We start from the raw sequence: 14030 nt of genomic DNA on the forward strand, positions 1-14030 counted from the left end.
AGTATGCACCTTACCACTGCAGTCCCACTGGCAGCTGGTATGTGGTCACCTGCCCAAGTGCCACCAGGCCCGGCCTTGCTTAACTTCTGAAATCTACAAGATGTATTTGTAAATGTAAATATGACAGATTATAGCCTTGGGTTATAATCTGGCAGTTTGCAGAGCCCCTGGCATGTTGATGGTATTAAAAAAAAAAAAAACAAAAAAAAAAAACACTCTTTACAGAGACAATGTACACTTAGAAAAGAAATGTGGAAAAAATACAAGAACAGTGATAACAGTCTCATGTGAGTACAGACATTTATCAGTAACATGCTAGACAAGCCGGAGAGTGAAAGACATTTAGAAATTTTATGCCGCTGTATTGCACATCCCCTCATATTGCAGATTTATATTGCACAGACTCATATTACATGTGCCCATGTATTGCACAAATTCCTACTGTTGGTGTTGATAAAATAGCATTGCACATGTCCATAGTTTATACATTTTAGCTCACACATAATCACATGTTTGTATGTCTTTCAACCACAATTTGAAATGCTTCGAAAAAAGCAGAGAAACTAGTGCTTTCCCTCAATGAGAGTTCTAGGAGGTTACATGCTGGTAGGACAAGACTTTCTGGGAGAAAGATGTTCGTCTAAATGGGAGTTCACAGTCACCTCTGACAGTGGCTCCAGTTATCCAGAATCCTGACACACAGGTTTTTGTCTGATAAAAGCATTCATTGGAGGAGGGAAGAACAGTGGAGAACCTTGCATATCGAACAAGCAGATAAAAATTATTTGAAATACGCAAAATTCTGAAAATTATATTTATTGAATATTTGGTGCAAGAAAATAGCTTCTTATCTAGGATTTTCAGTACTCTTCTTGGTGAATTACATACATTTCCTACAAAAAACAATACTAGAATACCAAAAAAAAAAAAAGAAAAGAAAAAGCAATCAAATAAATAAAAAATTGGGAAGCCAAAACTGGAAACGTGAAATTAGGAATTATGTTAAATTCTCATCTCATCATCTCAACAGGTATAGTCATTTGTTTAACGGGACCGAAATCTACTCTATTTTGTTTTTATAGAATAGGATAGAAGAATTAATTTAAACAAATGAGTTTAGCACTACCATCTTAAATGTGTGGTGCATTTGCATATGTTGAATAAAGGTTACTTCAGAACAACTGTAATAGACACTGAGACATTCAGAAGAAACAACACATCAATAAAAAGCACCATTTACATATGTATGAGACATCTGTTTACAATTGCTGATGCAGGCTACAGGCCCATATAGCCTCGCCCAGGGCATAGGCATAGGTCTACCTGAATAGGAGAAAGGTGGACCTATTCAACATCATCACAAACTTAAGATAGGCTAGGATTAGTTAATAACTAATAAAGTCCAGTAGTGACTTATTGTTCTGTACTGTGCAGCCTAATGATCCAGCATAATGATTGGATTCACATAAATCACAAGCCAGACAGGACAGGCTATGGTCCATTTCAAAATCGAGTCTTGACTTTTATGGCTGTCATAAAATGGATTTAAGTACTAAGCCCCATTAACCTTCGGTGCATTGCTAACCTCTTATTAAACACCACTTAGACTCACCACTTTCAGATGATATTGGCATATTTGTGCGTTTCTTCTCCTATTAGTTGTTAGGTTTGAGGACATTTCACCATTCAAAAGATATATTTGTTAATTGTGACAGTTCTAATTTTTCATGAATCTAATAACCATGACAACATAGTCAGTACTTTTCCATATGGCCATCATTTGAACATCCATTTTGAGGAAGTTACTTATTCAGTGTTTTTAATTAAACATAATAATGTTATTTAAGTAGACTGGCTTTTAGTCTTAAAGATGCATTATGTAACTTCTCTGCTGGAGGGTACAACACCTGCTTATCTCCATAAAAATGTCACACACTTTGCTGCATGAAATATTCCACAGTATGGCAAGCATGTATTTAATTAAAGGTGTAACATTTCAAGCAAAGAAAATATACCTGGGTGGGAACTAGCAGATGACACAGAAAACAGGCGAATTTGCAGGTAAACTAATTAATAGAAACAGCAGACAATGTGGCAATATAATAATAATCTATCTATCTATCTATCTATCTATCTATCTATCTATATCTATCTATCTATATCTATCTATCCATCCATCCATCTCTCTCTCTCTCTCTCTCTCTCTCTCTCTCTCTCTCTCTCTCTCTCTCTCTCTCTCTCTCTCTCTCTCTCTCTCTCTCTCTCTATATATATATATATATATATATATATATATATAAAAGCTCAAAATGTTCTGACATGAAGCAAGCTACATTTTACCTTTCTGTGGGAGTGGTAATTTCAGGACTGAAATCGTCCTTTCTAGTGAATGTGTATGGAGTTTAAAAAACAGTAGAGCACTTCATTTATGGTCATTGTACTGTTTTTAGTTTGAAAGAAGAACTAAACATAAATATGCAGGAGTTGCGTATTAAATGTGTGAATGAAACAAAACACAACTCCGGGTATGTTTGTGATGAGAAAACCACATTATAACATAAATCAGAAGATCTCGTAATGTGAGCAATTTAATGTGGCCTGTCTCTTTAAGACGTACACTCACGTTGAGCCACCCAACAAGCAGCACAATAAGGAAGTTCCCCTTGCCCGATAAACTCGTCCAACCAACCCAGGCAGATGGTTTTAAGAAACACAGGTGAGTTATGTGCTGTAAATATAGATAATACACATAAACAGATTAATTTGCAATGCATATTTTGATAAACTGTCATCTTAAACAGAAAATAAGCCGACATAACGCTAGCATAAAACATGACACGAGAGTTGGTTTCACTTTCTGTACTAAGTAATGACATATGCACTAATAAGGTTCAGCATATGATACATTTATTCCTTTGAATACGCATTTAGGAGTGGCAAAGCTACTTTTTATATTGAGAAGTACGTCAGCTACCTAACTAAACTTATTGGACAGGACGTTGTCAACACCATATACCCACATTCAGCATGGCCTCCGCTGACGGTCCGACAAACATGTTGTAAACACATTTAATAAACTCATCAATAATGCTCGGTGTAAACTTCTAAATATATATTTCGTTGCAGTTAGTTTATGTTTTTACTTCCATGGTTGCAATGCATGGTTGTTTCCTCATCAAAAACATATCTGGGGTTGTGTTTTGTTTAATTCACACATGCTTAACATACAAATCTCGCATATTTAGGCTGAGGCATTCAGCCTACTTTGTTACACCTGTCATTTGTTAATACAGGAAGTGCTCCACTGTGTGTTAAACAAAAAAATAAATAAATAAACGACAACTTCACTAGGATCATTTGGATAATTTCAGCCCTGGAATATCCTGTCTCTACTGAAAAAGGCAAAAAGGTAGCTGTTAATTTGAAACTATCACTTCATGACATCACAAGGTGGAAGCATTTTGAGCTTTGGCGATGTAGACAGACTAATAAGTGTGAATGAAACAAAACACAACTTCAGGTATGTTTTTGAGAAGGTAACAACATTATAATGTGACTTAAAACTCACAAGAGTAATTGTTTGCATAATATATAGTAAATTGTAGTTCAGATTAAAGGCAAACCATGACATTTATTATAATTTTATTTTATTTTTTAAATAGAGGAATTAACTTAGTTTATTCCTGTTATTGCTGGCAGATGGCCTCAGAACATTGTATAGGCCAATAATATTTAATATAGGTTGAGGTCAGCTAAAATTTATATTTTTTAAATTAATTTTTGTTGCATTGTGATACAAGAGATTAATGTGTCTTGTTACTTATAGAAATCATTATTTTAAACATTTGTGAATTAAACCCTTAAATATTTCATGGAAAAATACAAAGTAATCAATAGGGGAAACTCACGCATGATGTTGAGCAGTGGTATGAAATGTGCAATGATTATCTTTAGATTCCTAATATTGTTAATCTACAATAGAATAATGTGTGTAATGTTCCAGGATGACAGAGATCCAGCAGGGTTGCGTGGTGGAGGTGCTGGGGCTTCCTCAAAGCGTGGATGATGAGCTGCTCGCCCTCTACTTTGAGAACAAGCGCAGGTCTGGAGGAGGTCCTCTGGTCTCTGTGGACAAGAGAGGAGACTCTGCCATTTTGGTGTTTGAGGAGGCAGAAGGTAAGGCAGGAGTGGACTAAGCATCTACTAGCTTTGAAATTGTGTGCTTTTTGCATTTTATTTGAACTATTTAGTCTTTTTTTGGTCCCCATATAGGAGTGGTATTGACAAAAATTAATGTCCTGACTCCTGATAACGATATATTATGTCAGACAGCACTATATCGAACCGCTTGTCAAAGCCTGATCCCGTCAGATCTCAGAAGCTAATCAAACAAAGCAACAAATAAAATTGCTGCCATCCACCCTCAACTCTGTTCACAATCTGATCAGTCTGTGTTAATTGATTTTAACCATGTATCGTTGTGCACAGAGCCTATTTCTAACGATAAAAGGTACTCTTTATTATATAATTTGTTTAGATACTAGCTCAGTTGCAACATAAACACTAAGTCGTGTTGCCTTGTGTGGCTGAAGAGGGGGCGACCACAACATGTTGGTCTAGGTTGGCCCTGCTCCAGACGTAGGACAGGGTGTGGCTCTAGTTTTCAATAACCCTATCCTACATACATGATAACTACTGCATGTCTGAGTGGTGCTGTAATAGAACCTTAGGCAAGGCACTTCACCCACATTGTCTCGTATTAATGTGCTGAGTGTGTGCATGTTGGTGGTGGTCGCGTCCATCAATCTGTCCCAGAGCAGCTGTGGCTACAATAGTAGCTTATCACCACAGAGTGTGGAGTAAATTAATAATGCATGAAATTGTAAAGTGAATCTGGAAAAGCATTATAAGACTAATATTTTAACTTTCACAATAGTATCAATGTTTTGATTATCTGGCCTCCTCTATCCCTACATGATTTCCCACTGCATCCAGTTCAAGTAATATGTAAAGGTTTCAGTGTATTCAATGAAATCACTATAAAATATAGCCCTAATATAACCCTTTGGCTTAATTAGATAGAATGGCAGAGCATGAAATTAGTGGGAGAGGAGTTTAAAGAAGTTTTGCTCTGTTGAAGATTGAACTCCGATTCCCTCAAACCTAAGATGCATTTGCGGTGCAGCTCTAACCACTAAGCCAAGTGGGATCTTGTAAAATAATAATTAACAGTGTTATGTAGAATGATACTGCTTTAACATATTGTAGGATATTGTATTGTACGGTCATCTCATTTCAGTTCTGTTCTTGTATGTTTGTAATAGCTGCGGCTCGGGTGCTGTCCAGAGAGCACCATGTGGTCCATAATGCGGAGTTGAGCGTGAGGAAGCCCGCCTCGAAAGACCCATGTCGATTTTTATTGAAGGGCATAAACCCCAGCACAAGCATTGAGATGATCGAGCTCTTTGTGGAAAACCTAATGAACCTCAATGTGCAAGACTACAGCCTGCTCCCCTCAGCTGACAAAAGACTTCTCCTCATTCAACTCAACCAACCCCTTGCACAAGGTTTGCTACTTTTACATCTGATATAGTGATGATGTTTACTGATAATATGGGCACTTAAAGGTGCACTGTGTAACTATTCTCTACCTGCTTGTCTTCATGGAGATATCATTGCTTTGTCTGGAATGTTCAAGAGTATGACATTAATTAAATACAACTCCATGGAGACAAGCCAGGTCAGCACCAGGTCAAGTTACAGGTCATGTCTGTGGAAAGAAAACCCTGCAATTGAATAAAACTGTTGAATATATAATGCATATAGCATTAACATCTCCAATGAGACCAGCAGGTGATGCACCCTCCTCTAGAAAAGTTACACAATACCCCTTTAATGTGACTGTGTCATTTGATTTTACAGATTTTCAAAAGCTCAGTGAACGAATCTCCAAAAGACATCTTAGTGGAGCAGCGGTCACTCTGGAACATGTGACAGAGACAGATTCAGTCTTAGTGGAGAATATCTACCCAGGCACCACAGCAGACCTGATCTCTTTGTACTTTGAGAGCCAGCGCGGAGGGGGTCAGCGGGTGAAGGAAGTGCTCATGCTGTCAGAGGGCTCAGCCAAAGTGACTTTTGTCAGCTTTGAGTGTAAGTTTACCACTGTACAGTTAACATTTTCCAATTGTCTTATTTGTATTTTGACAGCTGTCTGAAAATGCCTTAGTGTAGTCATGATACTACAATTTCAAACTTGATTTTGATATGAAGGAACAGGCTCTGTACACACAATACAGATTTTGATACCACAATGATAATAATAATAAAATAAAAAAAAACCCACTACATTCTTTTTGTTACTGTATGGCCTTATACTAGTTCTGGTAAACCTCAACATCTTCCTCAAACATTTCAGGAAAGGTCCTATCTTCTGTTTGTCACTTTAAAAAAAATACAGTTTAGTGTCTAATCTCAATACTGGTTTTAGCATTCATTAGTATCTTGATTTTTGATACTTTTGACAACCCTAGCCATAATACTTAATTTTATGACTACTCTGCACTTAATTTCATAGATAGATAGAAAATCCATTGGAAATCATATATTTAATCCCACATTAGTTGAACAATTTGAATTAATAACATAAACAGTTTACTATTATATAATCAAATTCAACATATACCCACTCTCAGTTTCTTAGTTACATGTATTTATACTACATTCTAAAAAATGTCCAATGTATTGAAAAATAATCACTTTTGTAATGACATGTCTGTATTTCTTGACAGCTGTTAACCGTGTCCTGAGTCAACCTCACAAACTGGATAACACTGAACTGGGGGTAAAACCTTACTTTGACTTTCTCCAACCAAATGAAGCCACACCTTCACCTCCACCACAATTACCGGACCCTCAACCCATTGGCCCCATTATCACCAACCAAGTGTCTGTAGAACAAGACGATATTCCAATGCAGACTACTCCCACTACTACACCTGTTTTGGCTAATGCTAACAGCCTGCCGCCTCCCGCCGTAATCCCAGATCTTCCCATTGACACAGTTGAAGTCATGGAGGAGTCCCAAACAGAGGAGATCCAAATCACAACTGAAAATATTGCTATCACAGATTTACCCAAACTTGCTTTGTTTCAGAAAAGTACACTAGCTCAAGATATTGAAAAATCGTACCCAAATTACAAAATTACAATTACGAACAACGGCCTTTCCCTAACAGGTCCTAAAGGAACTGAAATGGACCAAGTTAAATGTAAACTTACTGAGTTTTTTAGCAACATAACAGAAGTCAGGTTTACTGTAGAGCAGGAGAAAGCGCAATTTTTGGCACAGGAAGATGTAAAAGACAAGCTTGCACAAATGCTCAGCCAATCAGGCGCACTGACTTTGTATACACTGTCTGACTGCAATGTTGTGGTGACATCAACATCTGCAGGTTCTGCAAGGCAAGCCAGTAGCATATTAAAATCACAATTGTGTAGCTTTAGCATGCAAGTGGATCCACAATACGAGAGCATGCTGTATTGTCGGGAGTGGCAGGAGTTCTGTCAGGCTCTGGGATGTGTGAAAGTGTCCGAACGCGGAGGGAATCTGGATGTGTTGACTCTAAAAGGGATGGAGCAGGAAAAGCAGGCGGCCATATTAACTTTTCTCACCACGCCGATTGAAAGGGAGACATTCATTCAGATGGAGCCGGGCAGACTTAAGTACATCCAGATCCACTCACATCAGCTGCTGGCAGACATGACGGAGGTGTCCATTTTCCCAGTGGAGACAGAGGACATCAGTGGGTTAAAGGTGAGTGGACTTGGACAGGTGCGATAGTGTCAAGATTTATTTTAATGAAAGAGCCTACATTTGATCTATGTTGTAATGTTATTTTCCTCATCAAAATTATGCCTGCAGTTTGGTTTCATTTAGACATGTTTAGCACACAAATCTTGCATGTGTTGGCTCTCAAACTGAAAACATTCCACTGTTCCACCTTCTGATGTCATCAAGTGGTAATACAGGAAGGGCACCACAGGGTTTTAAACTCAGGAATTGCCTAACATTGAACCAACTCCTATTGTTTAATCCTCATTGAAGCTACTTGACTCCTTGGTTCATTAGCAGATAATTGAGACTTTTTGTGGCAATCTCAACTGAACAAAGGAAAAAAGGGCAACAAGGTTATCTAACTCTAGAATATTGCAGTTCAATTGAGGCTAAAAACAGCTGTTAACGTCTTAGCGAGGAATTTGACAGCCTAATAATACCAGATTACTCATACCTGTGTGAATGAAACAAAACAACTCCAGGTATGTTTTTGAGGAGGTAACAACATTCTAACATGGCTAAAAGCTCACAAGAGTCAATTTTGCGTAATATATTACCTTTAATTGTGATTAATCTTGCTGTAATACATAATTATCATTCCAAAAACTGAATTTATGAATTTCAGAAAAAAGACTTGCTAATTCCCTTATAAAATGTCCACTGTAATACAGACACATTACATTGTTAATACATTGTTCTCTGTTGGTTTGTACACAACCACAGCTTCTCAAAAGGTCTACCTTACGAATTAATGCATTGAACTGAATTAATCACTTGAAATCTAGTAATTCTCCTTTTCAAATGTTGATAGATTTATGGCCACCCCACTGCATGCCAAATCGCAGAGGAACTTCTCCAGGGCCTGGTGAATGAAATCTGCACCAAAACCATCACCGTGAACGCTCCAGGGGTCACACGCTTTTGGCAGACGGACGAGTGCAAGAAAATGTTCAACGATATGGAGACCAAGTTTCAAGTCTGCATTTTTCCTGAGATGGTTCCCTGGGTGCCACCACAGAACCAGGTACTATTGCATTATTTTATTTCTGTCAGCTTTTAATGTGCATTCTCAGAAATGTTCGACAGTGAAGCCTTGGGCAAGTGAAGCTGTACACAGAGAAGTGACATAAGTTTGGTTCAATGCTTCTGCTTCACTAAATTCTTCTTGCCTTCAGCAGTTTGTTTATCATTGCGAGAAAATGTCACGCTGGAGCTACGGAAAAAACTCCTCTGACAGATACTGACTGGCAGCATCTTCTACACTTTGTGGTTTTATGATGCTTTTGAGTTTTGGGCCATTTCTTAATAGAGGTTCTGTCTTTTTGAAAAATGTTTAAGGGACTACATTGTTGAATTAAACTGGAGATGTCAAAACAAGGTGTTATTTAAGTGTTTCATCACAAAGTCCTGCTCCTTGGAAATCCAAGAACAAGCACATGAAGAAGTTGTTTCATAACTCTTAAATATATGTGCTTTGAACATTTAATCTCAGGAGTTATAAAGCTTTTTTAATTACTTTTTTCTTAGTTTTGATTCTCTTTGTCAGTTTTCACAATTTCTCTTTCTCTCTCTCTTCTTTCTTCAAACAAACTGTAATGCCATTTACCTTACTCTATTTAACATTTGTATAGTTGTTTTAAAGTTTATATTGTGTTTCATGTTTTGTAAAGTGACCTTGTTAGTGTTACAAAAGTGCTTATTAATAAAATGTATTATTATTATTGCAATATTGCATTTTTATTTCATTTCAGAACATGCTTGAATGTGCATGGAAGATAATGTCCGACAAAAACTTCCATTTCCGAGAGACTCCAAATGGTTTAAGCCAGGATGCGATGCAGACTGATCACACTGAAGCCAACACTAGTAATACAGTACATCTTATTCTAACATTTACAGTATATTGAGCAATTCTCTACAATTGCTAACATTTTCTTTTGTGCAGGTTTGATCAACGAAGCTAAAAAGATTGTTTCGGTGATTGAAGAAACTCCATCAGAGCCCATAGATGTTCCTGACGCATTTGAAGACATGGACGACGTTGACTTGTACTCGGCAGAGGAACCCACAGATCTCCAAGAAACTTTAACACCCCAGGCAGAACATTCTGAAAATCCTCTAACGCCAGGAGCATCCGGTTTCTCACCTAACCTGGAAGAAGAGGCTCAGCTGTCTCTCGCTATTCAATACTCAATGGAGACCAGTCAGTGGTCTATGGAGGATGAAGATACGCAATTACAAAAAGCATTAGAATTATCCAGGCAAATGAGCCAAGAAGCCCAAAACATACAACAACAGCCATCCATACGAACATTACAAGACACCATCGAGTCAGCCAATACTCTTAACTTAGTTGTGTTTGCAAGCTACAAGTCTGACTTGACTCGTGTAGACATAGCGTTTAACAAAAAAGTTAGTCAGAGACAAGATGAGCAAAAATTAGAGCACAGGTGTCTAAAATACATATCCAGTTTCCACAAAACGTGTTTGGATGTGATACGGAGAAACCATGCAGTCAAAATTGATATAGTAGGCACGATAATAAGCGTTTCAGGCTTTAAGACCTACGTAGATGAAGCAATTCCTGATGTGAAACTGCTTTTAGATAAAATGTCAGATACAAAGTCAGATAAGGAGATTTTAAGGACAGTGCAGTGGGTTCAGCATGATCCAACTACGCAACAGAAGACTCCATATCCACCTGATCTGACCGTTCTTCTGCAGAATGCATGGAGAATGAAGTTAAAAACACTGGACGTATTACTGGATAATCAGCCACACACCATAAACATTGAGAAGATGGAAAGTCATAACATTGCATCAGGAGCAGTGCTGAAGATCTCCAGACTGCCCGTCATTCCAGACGACAATGCAGAAACATTTGTACCAGGTAACTTAAAGGTGTAATACGTAACTTTTTTGGTCAGCGGTCTGTCATCTGCTTGTTACCATGGAAATGTTATTGCTTTGCTTTAGCATGTTCCACAATATGATATTAAGCTTGTATATTCTGTATTTATTCAATTACAGGTGTTTTTATTCCCTGTAACTTAGCCTGGTGATGTCACTTGCGGTGTGTAGACTTGAGTCTAAGAGATAGATGAGTTTAAATCCATACTGTGGAGCTTTACAGGTAAAGCATCACCTTGGAGACAAGCAGGAAGCATACCCTTCTCTAGAAAAGATTCATGGTGTACCTTTTTATTATTGATCATTTAGTAGTTTTAAATGTGAAATTTGTACATTGTAAATTCATTCATGATCATACATGTTTAGCCTTATCAAAATCCATATTGTACTAAGCTGGATTTTACAATGTGAATATTACAAAGCTGTATTCCAGTGACCTGAAAATTGCATTCTATTTTTTACCCAATTGTAACGCATGGCACTTGCACAATTCAAAATATTTTGAATTTCCTGACTCATTCTTGTCTCTTAGACCCTTACCAAAATATTTGTATTTCTTTATCTGTGGAATTACTGAGTTTATGTTTTCATGTCAGTTAGTCGCTAAAAAGCACTATCTCTAACAGTAAAAAGTTACATGTTTTATTGTTATGAGGAAGGTCACAGTAGAAGCTGGTCTTTTGATAAAATGCCTCAGTTTGCTGTGCCTCGTGTGAAGTAAAGAGACGAGAAAGCCTGACGTAGAATGGATATTGGAGAGAGAATTTCCCACCAATATCACGCAGAGGCAAAGAGGCTGTCGTGCATTTATAAATAATGAAATCTTTTGTTAACAGAAGAGGATTACTCTCTGCTGTCAAACCTGCCCGAGGCAACCAGAGTCGACGAAGAATCAGATGAATTTCAAATGGTGGTGAAGAATTTCTATGAGACAATTCAACAATTCCACAGCAAGATTCGAATTGTCAAGGTCAGTTATCAGTTAAAAAATCACTATGAAAACTGCCTACAGTATAATAAATATAATAAAGATGTGTTTGCTTGGCAGGTGGACAAACTGATGAACAAACTGCTCTACAGCCAGTACCAGTTGAAAAAGACCAGTGTGAAGCAGTCTGCTGTATATCCTCAAGTGGAACGCACTCTTTACCATGGCACCAGCGAGAGCAGCGTTAAAGAGATTTGTGTCCATGGATTCAACAGAAGCTTCTGTGGAAAGAATGGTTTGTTTTCCAATAAATTACACCAGATTTGTTTACACCAAGGCAGGCTTAAAGGTGATTTGTAATAGGCTTTGTTGTTGCCTCAGGGAAATTTGTCCTTTTAAAACAAAATTGTGAGAAATTTATAACATTTTTAGTTTTTATTTAGCCAGTTAGTTTAGATAACTAAAACAAATGTATTTATGATTGTAAACAACATTGGTAAGAGATTAAATAAAATAGCAATTATGATCAGATCCTTTTCTAGTTCCTTTTGAGCAATTTGGACTTTTTAAATGACAGAATTTCAATTTTTTTTTACTACTTTTTGTATTTTTGATATGTAAAACCAACAAATCCACTCCTTACTATAAATTAATAGTTTTTTTAGTTGTAACTATACTTTTTTGATTAGATTATTAAACTTAGTTACTGAGTACATCACAAATTCCATATAACAGCTCTGCACCCCCTGCTCTGAGCTCAGAGAATATGCAGATAGCAGTTTAAACTGATCATAATGATATTTCATTTTTGTATGAAAGACTGATCTAAAATGTTATGTTAAATTTGCATAAAAAAAGCAGTACTTTGAGTAGTATTTTTCATGTGTACTTGGTTCTCTTACTTCAGTAAAATTTGGCATTGGTATTTGTACTTTTGATTCAGTACAATTCTTTCCATGTATCTGTACTTTTACTTGTCAGTCTTATTAAACTGGTCCAATTGTCTTCTCTCCACAGCTACTGTCTTTGGCCAAGGAGTGTACTTCGCTGTGAACTCATCTTTGTCCATATCAGATCAGTATTCTCCTCCAAATGTAGACGGACACAAGTTTATATTTGTGGCAAAAGTCTTGACTGGAGACTACACCAAAGGGGATCACTCTATGAAGACAGCCCCTTTAAAAGAGACAGGGGACATACCTTTGAGATACGACAGTGTAACTGACGACATCACTAGGCCGAGCATGTTTGTCATATTCAACGATACACAAGCCTTTCCTGAATATCTCATCACATGTCAGCGCATCTATGGAAATTTGTAGTAGAAAACAGCTCCCTTCAAATTCTAACTTGACTTTGGTTTTAACACAAACACTGATTTTATCTAATTCTATTGTTCTTGCATTATTATTTGAGTTGTATAATATTCTGTTCTTTTTTTTTTTTAAATCTACTTGATTAGGAAATGAATGTATTTACTTTTTATTTTAAAGTCAAGTCTTAAAGTGCGTATGACAGGTTGAACTACTAATTTTATGAAAACACAGTTAAGATTTTACAAAAATCTATAAAAAATTGCCAATTGTTTTTTAGGTTTAAAATTGTACTTCCTGGTTGGAAGTCATGACCTCACACTAGGGAATTCCATAACAGTTACTTATCAACCATGTAGTGCACTGGGCCAAAACTCCTCTAATGTGTAATTATTTAACAAATATAAATATAAGAATACCTTTATCTTGTTTAAATCATTGTTTATCTAGTATCAAAAAAAAGTTTCTTGAGTGAAAACTGTGCATAACTTGTGGATGAAATCTTCTGGAATTTTCAACATTTTTCAACTCTTCACAAATTATTTCTTGATCAGTGTAAAACTATGATTTATATTCACATTTATATTTATCCAACCAATTTGAGTAATTTGAATGTCATAAAAACCTGTCATATGGACTTTAATGAACAGAACAGCTGGATTTAAAGGTGTGTAGAAATTGTTGTCAAGGGATTATTTAGCCTTACCTGTAAATGTTTACCAAAGACCGAGCCCTTGGAAAAAGATTTTTATTGACTAATTTTTGTGTTGCTGTTTCCCTTGACATGTTTTGTGTATAGAATTTGATTATGTAGCTTTCAAATTAAGAACTGTATATGAAAAAGATTGGTAAAATCACTTTCCATACAACAACAAAAATAAACAAATTGTAAAGCAAATTGTTTGTAAAGCTTTTTTCAACAAAACACAAACAGTGAAACTAATGTGACAAAATATGGCTCTCTAAATAGAGGCTTCATCTTATTTTTATAACAAAATGGTAATGTATAATCACAATACTAATCAGAGAACCATCCTATATT

General features: G+C 36.6%; 1 protein-coding gene across 1 annotated transcript; it reads left to right on the plus strand.

Moving 5' to 3' along the window:
* Nucleotides 1-2632: 2632 nt before the first annotated feature.
* On the plus strand, nt 2633-13886 carry parp10 (poly(ADP-ribose) polymerase family member 10). Its single transcript, XM_020932568.2, has 11 exons — nt 2633-2716; nt 4004-4176; nt 5325-5567; nt 5923-6153; nt 6792-7816; nt 8649-8861; nt 9589-9703; nt 9783-10727; nt 11584-11717; nt 11796-11970; nt 12693-13886. The coding sequence occupies exons 2-11, from the start codon at nt 4005-4007 to the stop codon at nt 12995-12997; spliced, it is 3558 nt and encodes a 1185-aa protein (XP_020788227.1). The 5' UTR covers nt 2633-2716; nt 4004; the 3' UTR covers nt 12998-13886.
* The last annotated feature ends 144 nt before the right edge of the window (nt 13887-14030 follow it).

Source organism: Boleophthalmus pectinirostris, unplaced genomic scaffold (assembly GCF_026225935.1).
Source record: "Boleophthalmus pectinirostris isolate CB_2022bp ecotype Guang Dong unplaced genomic scaffold, ASM2622593v1 HiC_scaffold_21, whole genome shotgun sequence".
Lineage (NCBI taxonomy): Eukaryota > Metazoa > Chordata > Actinopteri > Gobiiformes > Gobiidae > Boleophthalmus > Boleophthalmus pectinirostris.

What these genes read in the sequence shown, in the direction of transcription:
- parp10 (XM_020932568.2), top strand. Translation starts at nt 4,005, where the DNA reads ATGACAGAGATCCAGCAGGGTTGCGTGGTGGAGGTGCTGGGGCTTCCT. An exon ending in AGGACATCAGTGGGTTAAAG is followed by an intron (nt 7,817 to 8,648) that starts GTGAGTGGACTT and finishes AAATGTTGATAG; the next exon opens with ATTTATGGCCACCCCACTGC. An exon ending in GGGTGCCACCACAGAACCAG is followed by an intron (nt 8,862 to 9,588) that starts GTACTATTGCAT and finishes ATTTCATTTCAG; the next exon opens with AACATGCTTGAATGTGCATG.